Here is a 13,971-nt window from a genome sequence, read left to right on the forward strand (position 1 = left end):
TCAGACTGATATCTTGGGAAATAATGACTTGACAGTATCATATCATATGACTGCATGAGAGGCCCTTTACTAGGGAAGCCTGGTTTGCAGGAAGCAAAACCCATTTCTGCCTGCCAAATGTGAAAACCTGGAATCTGGTAAAGATCAAGACACAGTTCTCACTGGGCCAGGAGCAGAGTTTTGGTAAGGAACATTCCACAAGAAATACAGATGGGAGATCACATCCGATGGGTCTCAACAGTATTCAAATATAGTAATGTCTGCAGTAGGAAAGATCAATGGTTTACAGTGTAGGCCACAACATATCATGTGTCCTAAAGGGAATCTGCAGGGAGGAGTGTAAGACCTAGCAAGTACACAGTGATACTTTCCTCAGATATCTCCTTGTCTCCAACAATTTGCATCTCAGTGTCTTTATGAAGCAAATATGGTAAGCTACTTTAAGACATATTTGACACAGAATAATATCCAAGTACCCAACTGCTGAGTACTTACTGAGACAATGTAGAAAATGCTAAGTGATTTAGAACAGAAAAAAAAAATTAAACCATTCTTTTTAAGGCCAAATAGATTGATAATGATTTGTGTTCCTTTAAGTCCACATCACCCCTGTCTTTTATGCAAGCATAACTGTCTTATTTCCAAACAGTGAGGTGCAGAAACTTTGCATCTTGGATGAAATATGCTTGAGAAATTTTTCAGTTCTTTGAGCAAAAAGAAACCTGAAAGATTTAGCTTCAGCATCACAGAATCTTTTTTTTTCATCTTTTTCATATTTTGGTTAGAACTGTTTTGTAATAATGAGAAAAAAGAAAAATAAAAACAAAACAAAAAAAAAAAAAAAACCAAAAACAAAAACAAAACCCAAGCGAACCTGCCAGAAGCAACACAGGTTTGGAAAATTAGGCCTAAATTCCTCAAAAGAGATCATGGCAAATCTTTTTCATAGCACCATAGGCAATTTTATTTCATCCTTTGGTCTTAGGTGCTGTTATCTTTTGGGGCAAGGTGCTCAATTTGCCTGTCTTTTTTTTCTCATCTTCAAGGTGTATGTTACACTTTCTACTTAAAGATGCTATGTTATTCTATGACAAGAACCAAGACTGGCTAAGTCCAGAAGACAGGACATATTGGTGCAACCATGAGCACTCAGGATGCAAACATACTACATGGACCCAATCCAATGCCATCAGCAGAAAGCACAAGTTCTGTTTGCCTACCATCTCCACAGGGAGGCACACTGCAGTATTCCCACGTCACTGATGGATCTTTTGTGTAGCACCAGGGCATTTCATTCTCACCCCCAGGATTGCGGCAGTAATTCTCAGCATCAGAAAGTTCAGGGAACACTTGAGGAGTCCTTCTGTGCAAGTGGGGAGCCTTAGGGGAGATAATAAATGGGATTAGTATTTCAGTATAATTTCCATGCTGGTATTAGCAAGACAAAAAACAACCAAAACAAAACAGAAAAGAAAGGCAGATGTAAAAGTGTCAGAATGACTGAGAGGGTGTTTTTGCTGTGGGCAGGGAAACTTGCAGATTGAAGTATGAAGAGGGTACGGAACATCAGCACACTCAAGAATGCAGGCAACCTGTTCCATACTCAGCCCTTCTACTCAAACTGGTTTGCTCTGCTCTGGCAAATTCTCTAGAAGGGTAGACCTCAAGCATGCCTCTCTATTTAGTGGGTCTCTCACTACTGCGCACCTGGTCGCTCCACTTCTGGCAGGGAATGCCGGAGGCTGTGACGTTGGCCCATCCCTGGTAAAACTGGCCATTACCACTGTAGCATGTTTCTGGGGGGAAGAAAGCAAAACAATAGAAATATGAGATTAAGAAATCTCAGACCATGTCCTGCAGCAGGGACACACAAACCCTATGAGGAGAGGCTGAGGGAGCTGGGGTTGTTTAGCCTGGAGAAGAGGAGGCTCAGGGCTGACCTCACTGCTGTCTACAACTACCTGAAGGGAGGTTGTAGCCAGGTGGGGGTTGGTCTCTTCTGCCAGGCAACCAGCAATACAACAAGAGGACACAGTCTCAAGTTGTGCCGGGGGAAGTATAGGCTGGATGTTAGGAGGAAGTTGTTGCCAGAGAGAGTGATTGGCATTGGAATGGGCTGCCCAGGGAGGTGGTGGAGTCACCATCCCTGGAGGTGTTGAAGAAAAGACTGGCTGAGGCACTTAGTGCCATGGTCTGGTTGACTGGCTAGGGCTGGGTGCTAGGTTGGACTGGATGATCTTGGAGGTCTCTTCCAACCTGGTTGATTCTATGATTCTATGACAAGAATACATGTGATGCTCTTAGATGAGAGCATGTGGCAATAAGCATCAGATCTGAAGCACACAGAAGGATCAGGTAATTGTAGGCAGGGAACTGCTTAGCCTCCTGTACACTCTTAAAATACATTTTCCACTCAGTACATAAAATTATATCTGGTAAAACTGTGAAAAGAGAACTGGAGATCTTTCAGGTTAAGAAAACAGGCCATGTGCTTCCAGCAGTTGTGCTGCACCTACCCACTTCACACCACTTCCATACAGAAAGCACAGAGCAGAACCACAGTGAAGCCAGACACGTGAAAACAAGGCAGAAAACAAACTGCAGTGCTGGTTGCATGATTCCCAGCCTGCAGCCTTACAGGGACACTAACAGGAAGATACCTGAGAGAGGGAGCAGAGGCCTAGGATTCATAAAGTCCTATGGTGCTATCACTTTTCTGTGCCTCTGTACAACACTTGTCCTCTTAGACTGAAAGCTTGGAAACAGCCTATGGTTTCCAGCATGTGTGGAAACAACAGGCTGAAGGCAACTACAGATCCGAGGGAACAGCATCACTGGGAAATACTGTTCTTTGTAATGAAGAATGTGTATTTCACTTTCCATACAAAAGACTTACTCTGGCTGGAGAAAAAACAACCAGAAAATCTTAGCAGAATTTTACAGCAGGAAAGTGCTCCCCAAACAGATATAGATACAGATGTAGATACCACCTGCCCTCATAGTAGACTTCAATTCATGCTAATGTAGGAAGCAGGAAGACAACAGAGGAAATACAGACTTACAGACTTTAACACATGCTAGCTAATCTTATATAAACTCTTCTCACCAGGGCATAACATTCTGGTTAACGGCACGCACTGGGGTCCACTGCATTATTAACCTTAGATAAATTAACAAGCCATCAAACACCACTGTCATAATTTTACTTTGTCTTTTATTCCTAAACTTGCAGCTCAGAAAAAGCAGGAGGAAACCTGACCTGTTCTAGGCTAAAGATCATTGTAAACAAATATCTTTCAGCTTTGTGAAAGCTTTGTACAAGTTTTGATCCAAGTCTGAGACAAAGTGCACACATTTTAATTTATCCTTGCATATTGTCCTGTTAATCCTGTAGGAGGAACACATCGTGATGAATCATAGAATCATAGAATCAACCAGGTTGGAAGTGACCTCCAAGATCATCCAGGCCAACCTAGCACCCAGCCTGAGCCAATCAACTAGACCATGGCACTAAGTGCCTCATCCACTCTTTTCTTGAACACCTCCAGGGATGGTGACTCCACCACCTCCCTGGGCAGCCCATTCCAATGCCAATCACTCTCTCTGTGAAGAACTTCCTCCTAACATCCAGCTTATACTTCCCCCAGCACAACTTGAGACTGTGTCCTCTTGTTGTATTGCTGGTTGCCTGGGAGAAGAGACCAACCCCCACCTGGCTACAATGTCCCTTCAGGTAGTTGTAGACAGCTGCTCTTCTGGCAGTAAAATGCTTTAAAGTAAAATGTTTTAAACTTGTTAGGGTTTTGACTAGTAAGTAACCTACCATGTTATGCCTAACATCTGCAACAAGCTAGCAACCCATGCGTGACCAGCAGCTGTAGCTCTGCAGAGCTTTGCCATCTTGTGAAGCTGTCCTTGAATACAGCTCTGTGCCTGAACCAGGCACTTTAAAAGTCTCACGTTCAAAGGTGAGGAAAACAATGTCTGAAACCTATGAAAAAAAAAACCCAACTTTTCATAGATTTATAGAATGGTTTTGATTGGAAGGGACTTTAGAGATCATCTAGTTCCAACTTCCCTGCCATGGCCAGGGCCATCTCCCACTAGACCAATTTGCTCAAGGCTGCATAAAACCTCATCAGAGGAAGGAAACAACAAACAGGAAAAACAGAGTGGAAAAGTGAAATCACAGATATTTCTGCACAGGTTTGAAATAATTGTCAGTGTGTCACCTTAGAGAAGCAATGTGGAGAGAGTTAGGAGCAGCAGCAAGACTATGGAAGCACCCCATAGCCTTTAGTGGCCTGGAAAGTGCTGATGGTCTCATATGTGGTCTTGCTTCAATGGAACCAGAAGGATTAATAAAGGTGTTCCAATGGGGCTTTAGCATTAACTTCCATGGGAAAGCTAGGAAATGGCTTGGTTCACATTCCCCAATCCTTTTTGCGCATGACAGTGGTTCCAAAGTGAAAAAGAGGGAGTAATATCACTGAAATATTAGTTGTCTTTTGGATTCATGACTGAAGAGTGCACACCTGTGCAATGACATTCTGGGAAGATACTGTGAAAACTGAACCAAAAAGTCATACAAGAGACAGAGGCCACATCACGAACTTGCAAACATCCAATGGGAAGCTGAAACCATTCTGTGAATCCTCTCTCATATGCTAGTATCCCTCTCTTGAGCTCCTTTCACCAGGGAGGGTATGGCTTGAAGTGTGGGCTGTAAGCACTGGTGTGCCCACGGTGTGCTAAAGCACCTGTCTCTCATCTGTGCAGTATCAGCCACCTGGGGCATGTGTGGTTGGATGGAACCAAGGCCTGTCCATGAAAAAAAGTTCCCAAAGGTCTCAATTTTACTTTTGTCATTATTTCTCTTGAGCAGTGGTGGCCACTGCCAAATTTTCAGATCTTTCCTTCTCAGAAGTATGGTAGGAGGGAAGCTCTTTTTTTTCCAACAGGATAAGTTCAGTGACTGAGCTTTAAGCTGCAGTTGCACATCAGTTGGAAGAATTCTGTGTGCATTTTTCAGCCGTGATCAGTAGCAGGGCAGGAGTCTGACTGAAGTCAAAGCAGCACTGCAGGAGATGGCTGAATCTTGCCTTTGGTCATGGAGGGTCATTCAAAAAGCTTATGGGGTGATTCAAGGAGAGTGTTGGGGGCCTTTAGTTAATAAGGTTTTGCAAGGCCATCCTAATGTATATAACCATGTTAGTGAAGGCATATAAGGTTGAGGTGATGTCAGTAGCAGTATTGGAAATACCAAACATGAGTAGCACAAAACTAGAAGCAATGGATGGAAAGAAGGGGAAACAGCTGGGGAAGAGGGTACTACATAAATGCCTCTCTAATTGCATTCAACTGTTATTAGCCCATGTTCTCTTCTAAGCTGTGAAGAACTGGAAATGTGTCACTCCATGTCCTGGATGGAGAAGCCCAGGCTGGTGGGAGACCTTACTGCTCTCTACAACTACCTGAAAGGGGGTTGTAGTGAGGTGGGAGTCAGTCTGTTCTCCCAGGTAAAAGCAATAGGACAAGACGAAAAGACATCAGCTTGTGCCAAGGGAGATCTATACTGGCCATTAGGAAAACTTTCTTCCCTAAAAAGGTTGTGAGGTGGTAGAACAGGCTGCCCAGGAGTGTAGTGGACTTGCCATCCCTGAAAGTATTTAAAAGACATACAGATGTGGTGCTGAGGCACATGGTTTAGTGGTGACATCAGAGTGCTAGGGTTATTGTTGGGCTTGATTATCTTAAAGATATCTTCCAACCTGAACTATGATTCCATGGTTTCCTGATAATAACCTAAATTCAGCCAGCCAGGACCAGGGCAAAACTCAAAAATGCTGTGCAAGCTGCATCTTCAACAAACAGTATCATGCACACTTCTAGAAATAAAGGGTCTGGAGAAGTCTACTTACTGGTTATATTCTCCTTCTTAAAATCTGTGAAAAGACAATAAAAGTTGTTAAAGAGAGGTTGTCAAGGATGTATTTAACTAGGTGCTTGCTTAGGAACATGCTTAGTGAAAAAGTTCTCTTCCAGCAGTGATTAAGTACCTTATTTCTTTGTAATGACACCTGAATAGCAATTCTGGCATCATTAAGAATGATTTTGCAATGAGATTGTTATGACTCTCGGTAAAGATCCAGGCTTTATTTACTTGGGGGATTTTTCCTGCACTTCAGCTGGGTGAGACAGGCAAACAGCTGATGCAGCTGTCACAGTTCCATGCATAAGCACTGACAGAACAGTCCCCACTGTGAGCCTTTGCTTTAGCTGTAAATTATGGGTGGACTCCTTCCCCCCCTCCCTCACCAAGAACACAGCTCTCAGGACAACAGGCAGCTTGTGCCACTTTACCAAAGAAAGGGATGTGGGTGCAGGCACTGGGGTCTTGGTGCAGGCTGGGCAACCTGTTGCATTCAGGAAGAGTGAGCAGCATCAGCCCTGGCTTGTAAATCCCCTTCTGGGAGTTTTCCTCCATGGAAAGCCATTCCTTAAAGCAGTAGAGATCCTTTACAGCAAGGCAATTCTCTCTACATTATTTTGCAAAAACAAAAACAGTGAAATAGAGCAGTCAGTATCATGGTAACAATATCTGCACTTAGTGGTGTGCAGGGGTCATGCAGGCTGACAGAAATCCATTAATAGGGCTGCTCTTTAAGCTGGTACATCTGGCTCATAAAGCATAAAGGAAATTCTGCATGAAATGTAACAGCTTCCTTTAGGAAACCCACAAATCTGCATTTTTAATGAAGCAGGGTTATGCTCAAAATGTGACACACATCACAGTCTGCATCCTATCTTCCCTGCATTCCTACATTTTCCTATAGATTTATTGTCATCATCTACTAATAAATGTAATTTATAGGCAGTATGTCAGCATTTTTTTCAGTAATTTCTAAAAATCTCACCTGTCTTCTGTAAATTGCACATTAAAGTGTCATCTGTTAAAGTCAGGAGGTGTGCTGCAATTCTTAATCTTCTTAAACTAAATACTTGCCCGTACTGTTAATCTCACAGAATCACCCAGACCTTTCTTTTCTCCAGACAACTTTTCATCTTCCAGCAAATCTGCAGCAAAGTCTTTACAGTGCCTGGTAAATAAAAGACCTAACTGTCTACTATCTAATGTATTACCTCCATAACAACATGAAACATTCACTGGCAAGAGGTGTCTGGTTGTTTAAGTGCTCCTTAGAATAGAAACTGAAGAGAAGACCAATGCAGAAATATCTGCACTAGCAAAGAAAAAGTTTGAGGATTTGTTGCACTAGTCAATTTATAGGTGATTTATTTATGTACTCATTCTCAAGAGCCTGAGTTGCAAAGCCAGCTTTGAAGTCATGTGTGGAGATTACTTTGGCTGAGCTCAGCTGAAGTGTTAGCAGATCCATATCCTTCCCCACTGTCATACAGTAATGCAGAAAAGCATTCTTGTGGTCTAAGGTAAAGGTTTTAGGCAAATGCATCACCTAATGGGCTGATGCAGTCTTTTCACTTGTACAATAGTCCTCTCAAGAGCAGATGGCTGTGAGTTTTGGCAATGAGTACCAACATGGCAAACTCTCTAAAACCTCTGAAGAATGGAAGTTATTGAAACTTTTACCAGAGCAGTAACTTTCCTACAACAGCAGTGGATGCCCTTAGAGTCTGCAAGCTGAAGCCATCAAAGCCCAGATCCCTCATGCTTGGTTTTAGCCAGCGCTGGTTTACTCCTTCCTCACTGCCATTAAAGCCAGAGTGCAGCCAGATGGTCTAATTAATCTTTTTTATGTTAAACAACATGTGGAACAGGAGTGACCTTCTGATGTAAAGAAATGTTTATCTAAAGAAATGATAAAATCTTGCATTGAAGCACTGGCTGACACTCAGGAGATCTGGATTGCATCAGCTGTCTTCAGTCTTCCTGAAGCCTGAGCATCCTAATGCAAGACCTTTATACAGTATGCAACTGCAAAATGCAAAAGTTCAATCCACTGCTGTCCTGTCTGCTGCAGCATTACAGGCAGGTCATCTTCACCCATGAACCCACCCCAGGAGTGGGGTGTGGTGGCCAGAGGGAGGGATGACCAGTATCCTTGAGCTGGATTCATACCATTGTTATTACACTTAATCCTGAGCAGTGGGAGCTTGATGAGATCATATGCAAAGATTACTTCAGATTATTATTAGATTTTTTATGTCATCTAAATAACAGATGGACGGAGAACAGTAGTAACAGAAGAGGACAAGTGGGCCAGTAGCATTTCAGGACTGTCTAAGAGGAGGTGGGGACACACAGAATTGACCAAAGTGAGACATTTCCCAACATGATACTGTTCCCTGCAGCCTGGTCACTTCTTATCAGCAGTGGCTGAAACAGAAATTGAGGGTTTTTTCTTTTGCTGTCAGAGAAGGAGCCAGTGGTAAAAGCCAGATGTAACTAAGAATTATGAGATGGGACATCACTTTCCCGTAAAAACAGGAAAACTCTAGTTCCAAACAAATTGCATCTCAGTTTACATAAAGTGAAAATTTTCTCATGCAATTTTCTTCTGTTTCACATCTTGCTTTATCCCTTGATTATTTTTGCAAAACCTCTACTTGCTCTATTTATTACTTGCTCCTGTTAGCCAGCCTCCAAACCAAAATGAACACTGGGAAATTACATGGGGAAAGAAAAAAAACTGGACTGATAATAAACAACTAGAGAGAAATGCAGAAAAATATGTCAAGGTAAATAAGTCACCCAAGAGCTGGGAGCATTCTCCAGCCTCTGAGATAGTTAAATTCTTAGTCAGTATGTATTTCAGCTGAAAATGGGTGCAGTCTAGCCAATTTCTGCAAAGAGGTATAAAGTTGTCAGTAAAGCAGATAAGATAATTAGAAAATAACCAAGACCACATGAAATGTGTTCAAGAGGCCCCAGAGGCCTCAGCTGTTCAGAAGAATGTATGGGATGTCTGAGTTATCAAAGGGAGAATTGGGTTAGGGCTTTGGAAGAACTCTTGTCCAGCTGATGTGCTCTGGGAACAGGAAACAGGAAGGATGCTGTTCCAGGGTTCCTGCCGTGAAGAAAGACATGTTTAAATCTGCATCAAAATTCTAGGGAAAATTTCATTAAATGGTGAAAAAGCATTGACTTGTGGGCTTGGAGAATGGTGATGCCAGGAAAGTCCATCACAGTTTGAACATATTTGCAAATGCCGTGCCCGTTAGTTTGAGATCGCCATGAGATCTGGTCCTGCAGAGCCACTTGTGAGCAAGGGTAAATGAAGCGAGACACAGATCTCACTGAAATGCCTCATGGAGCACTGTGCAAAATTCTTAGCTGACAAATGTGCTGTGCATGCATGGCTTGGATATAAATACTGCTACACATCTTGAGAAAAGGCAGAGAGATCATGTACTAAAGGGTGCAATGAGAAAGTGCAGAAGAGCAAGGTGGCAGAGATGAGTTTGCCAGCAAAAAAGCAAGTGTAGGTATTTGGCAGCATAATTACCTGTGGATACTTGTACACACACATCTTTTCTATTATATATGTCACTGCTGTGCTGGCAGAGTAGTCCCTAACAGCAGAGGCACCAAACAGAGAACACAATGTATTGCCAAACTTCATACTGGGGTTTCCCTCTGTGTCTTTATTTTAGAGATATTAATGGAGGAGCAATCAGAAAAGTCCAAATTACAAAGACAACAGGCTGTGGATTGTCCTAAAAGGTCCACATAACTGGAAAAATATTTGCCAGTAGATTACATCTGGCCCAAGTCCAGCTGGCAGCATGCTTGCCGTGTCTGCAGAGAAGACTTGTATTTAGTTGAGATACTAGAGCCAGGCTTCTTTCCCAATAAGCACAAATCTGATAATCTGGTTTAAGATGCTGTTCAACGAGGGCAAGAGGAAAGTACTGGACATAGGCAGTGATGTCAGCTGTCCAACTGTGAAAAGTATAATGACCAGACAAGAGTCCTCCTGGATCTGAAAATGGATATGAGGCAGTTGTGGCCAACAGTTGTGTCAGGAAAAGAGAAAGCTTCACACCGAGACATCTATGTGAGGCTGCCCTCTGCAAGGCACACCAAGCAATCATTGTTCTGTTATAGTTAACGCTAATGGAACCTCGGCAGTAGGCTAAATGTATTTAATGCTTAAGGAAAGATAAAGAGCAAAAGCTTCAGAGGCCAGGAAAAAAGGACAAAAGCTGTGAGCAGAGCTTGGAAAAACCCGCTTTATTCTGCTCTGAGACACCAGAGAACACCAGTGAAGAGGGGAAGATACTTCTCTCAGTGACCACGGCAGGAGTGCAAGGAGCAGTGAGGGAAGATTGCTCAGAAAGTTGCACGTTGAGGGAGCAGTGTCTCTGTTGTTGGAACATGCGAAACAAACACCTGTGAGGAGTGGATTAGCTGCAGTGGGGCAGTGATTTGGACTCCCTAGGGTCCCTGACAGCCCTGTTTCAATGTGCATTTCTTTGCACGTGGAAGGATACAAGAGCTTGATGGAGGTTTGGTTTAGCAGGTGTAATTACACTGGAAGCATCTCTGCTGTCATCTTTTTTTACCTTTGTTGTAATGGGAAGTGCTAAATGATTAATGCATTGCCTCAGACAGATTTGTTGTACACATTGTGACCATATTTAGTCAAAATTCCAAACAAGCAGTTAGTTTTGATAACAACAATGAGCACATACTGGTCTAGTAAAATTCAACCAATAGCAATATGTTAATCATTTCAATTAATTATATCATTGAAATAGGTATTTATTTTCAGCTCTATCTGCTAAAAGCCTGATATGACACATGTATCTAGGCCTGAAGGGCAAGCCATACCCTAGCAATGAGCACTGGGAGAGCTGGTGAAGGACATCTTTGTATACACAGAAGTGGTTAACCCATGCAAACCTAGATGGCCCATTTTCACTTGGTGCTACTAGAGGTCTGGACAGAGCCTCACCACCCCGCTGCTGCCTACATATCCCCACAAAATGAAAGTGAAAGATGAGTGCATCTTTTGATTTACCTGCACACTGGTTTTGGAGCTGGCCCAGCTCCTGAGGGATTGCACTCCTGGAAGATGTAGTTACACAGCAGAGACTCAGCGGCCGGTTGGCAGAACGAACTCACCATTTTCAGTTCAGTCCAGGCAGTGTGCACAAGCAACTCTTGGGTCTCCTCAGGGTCAGCATAGGAGGAGTTGAAGAAAACAAGAGCATTCTTCGCCAAGATAGCACTGCACACCTCACCTCTGTATGTGCTGCAGTAACCTGCATCACCCTTGTACAGCTTGCTGTCGAGGACAGGAAGATACACACAGAGTAAGCTCAGAGCCCTGAACACCTGCAGGAGCTGGCTGCCTAGGCTCTGTTTCTGAATGAAGCACATGCCAGCAAAGGCTAACAGAGGGTGAAGAAGAGAGTAGAGAGTTGTAACCACTAAAACCAGATAATATAATTTAAAAATTAAACTTCTGGAAAAAAAAAAACCCACTGTGAGTGCAGGGGTGAGGCCCTGGCTGAGGGCTTCTATCACTCTAAGTGGGCAAAAAGACTGAACAATCATGCACAACACGACCTAGCATGGCTCTTCACCCTGCCCTCAGGCCCTAACTGGAAAACAGTTCCAGTTCTCTTGTTAAAAACAGCCGTACTGCTTGCTGCACACCTGTGTGAAGTAAGGTTTATTTGCTCTGATGACTAGCAGCAGTTTAATTTTGGATAGGTTCCACAAGCAGAAGCCAGGTGAGTCCCACCCAACACATGCTTCACAAGAACAGATCAGCCAAACTCTTGCAGTTCTCCTGACCCTGCCTCTCTTCCCCACACATTTAGGTGAGAGGCACAGGAAGGAGGAAGGCATAAGCCCCTGAAGTTTTCCTTTAGGTGCTTCCCTGCAAGATCCATCTTCCCCTCTCTTCACCTTCATAAATTCCTGCCACAAAGCATGGTGCCAGAGCTGTGCCAAAGCAATAAAAACACATCAGTGTTGGCTCCTTTGTGGGCCATTTATTTGTCTTTCCCACATTTTTTGCATCTGGCAGGAGACAGCTATCATCCTTCCCTCCCTTCTTCCCCAAGTCCATCAAGAGGGAGTAGCAGAATGAGGGCATACACAGGTCAGCCATGCTCCTGGCAGCTCACAGAGCCACCTCACAGCAACAAAAACTGTGGGTGAGGATGTACTCTCTGGTCAGGCAGCCCGTGGGATGTAGTGCTACTTGTGGGGAAGAAAATCTGGGAAAACAGCCTCCTCTGTGTGTAGGGAATGGCTGAACTAGGGAGGGAGGAGTGCTGGGTGCAGCTGTCCCCACTGCTCATTTGGTCAGTGTAACTGGGGTCAGGGAGTTCAATTCACAACATGCCAACCATTTGGAGTAGCCAGAAGAGCTATTTGTATCTTTGCCTTTTATTTCTTTCCTCTGTTCAAACAATTGCCCATTGTCAACCCTAGGAGTTCTTTCCATTTCTGTTCAGAAAGCAGGATTTACAATGGACAAGGCATTACACAGGATGCCCAAATTTTTGCTTTTCAGATGCTGCTCTCTGCCAGTGACTCACTGTGGCCCTGGCTTTGCTGTGGCACTTAGGGTTCAATGTCAGTTTGGTTTGTTAAGAATTCTTTTTTTTTTCTTTTTTTCCTTGTATGCCACATTGAGTGAAAAATACAGGGAGACACCAATTCCTTAAGGTAGTGGCAGTGAAGCTGTGACACCCTGCATTACCCCAAGCTCTGTGGCCACCCTTTCATGTGACATGGGAACCATCCAGCATCCTGTGGTAGTCCCATGGCATCTCTCTGACACAGAGCAGGTTTCCCACAGCAATAAGCTGCTTTAAGTTCCCTGACAGAGCTGTCTATGGCATGGCACAGGATGCATTATTCATGTTTTCCTGATGAGGCTCATTGTACTTAATCTGAAAGGTGAACCCTTCCTGTGCCCCAGGAGGAAAAAAGAGGGCACAGGCATAGAATGGGGGAGCTGAGATGCTGACTTTAGGGGGCTGAAGAAGCAGTCTGACAAGAAGCATCAGTACTAACATTGCATTTTCTTGCCTTTTTTTTTTCTTTCTATTTTAATGACACAGACTAAGCTGCAATGGCAAAGCAGCATCAGTGCTGCTCACAATGCCTTGTTGCAGGAAGGGGATTTCATGCAGCAAACCTTGAGAACAACTATGAGACAGAAAGGTGAACATTTGGTCACTGTTCCCATGCCAGACACATACACAGGTGCAGGTGTAAGGTGTAAGTCTACCATCATCATCAAGGTGGTCACTAAATCACTTACAAACTTCCTAACTCAATCTTGCAAGCCGCTGTGAGAGAGGCAATGACTTCGTTAAAGAGCAGAGGCAGCCAAGTGGCAAAGCCATTTGTTCAGACTTTCTCAGGCTCTGCACTTTTCATCCTTCTCATCCCTGGCCCAGACAAAACTCTCAGACAGCCACAGAAAGTCATTCTTACCTCCACTCTGCCAAGAAGCACCAGATCCAAGAATTGTGATGAGCCAAGAAAAAGAAGAAATGGAAAATATATCAGTCACATTTCATTGTCCTGTCTGAGATGTGAGAGTTAATATTTCATGCTCAGAAACCTGTCTGACACCCATAAGCTGTCTGAAAAGGAGGCAGCTATATTCTGTCCTTATTTTGCACCTTACTATGGGGAAGAATAGATTTGCAACAGTGGACACCATACAGGGATAGAGAACGAGAAGTGTATTGCTGACTGTCATTGTTGCTAAGGTGAACTGTTTCACCCTAAAGCCACCCATTTTAACTAATTCTTTAGATTCTACATAGCTAGCAGACAGAATCCTCTGTTTAAGACACCCATGCCCCCATTACTGCAGGCAGCAGCTCTGACGAGTGGGAGAAACAATGGCTGGAGAAGCAGTGCAGCCACACAGCCCACTGCTTGCACTGCTGCAGGGCTCTGGGCTACACCCATATGGGAAGGAGGCATTGAGCATCAGCTAAGGACCAGGA

The 13,971-nt window shown here is 43.6% G+C and overlaps 1 protein-coding gene across 5 annotated transcripts in view; it reads right to left on the reverse strand.

The window, feature by feature from the left end:
- MUSK (muscle associated receptor tyrosine kinase) overlaps nucleotides 1–13,971 on the reverse strand; it is a 61,118-nt gene that overhangs the window by 11,565 nt on the left and 35,582 nt on the right. For 2 of the 5 annotated variants that reach the window (XM_064176426.1, XM_064176427.1), the window contains 3 exons: nucleotides 13,448–13,454; nucleotides 11,007–11,273; nucleotides 6,364–6,539 (listed from right to left, as the gene is read on the reverse strand). In XM_064176426.1, the coding sequence (XP_064032496.1) occupies nucleotides 6,364–6,539; nucleotides 11,007–11,273; nucleotides 13,448–13,454 (450 nt within the window). Of the gene's footprint in view, nucleotides 1–1,220; nucleotides 1,381–1,707; nucleotides 1,797–5,921; nucleotides 5,946–6,363; nucleotides 6,540–11,006; nucleotides 11,274–13,447; nucleotides 13,455–13,971 lie in introns of all 5 variants that reach the window. The other 3 variants (XM_064176429.1, XM_064176425.1, XM_064176428.1) reach the window with 3 other exon arrangements.

This window comes from Pogoniulus pusillus, chromosome Z (assembly GCF_015220805.1).
Source record: "Pogoniulus pusillus isolate bPogPus1 chromosome Z, bPogPus1.pri, whole genome shotgun sequence".
Taxonomy (NCBI): domain Eukaryota; kingdom Metazoa; phylum Chordata; class Aves; order Piciformes; family Lybiidae; genus Pogoniulus; species Pogoniulus pusillus.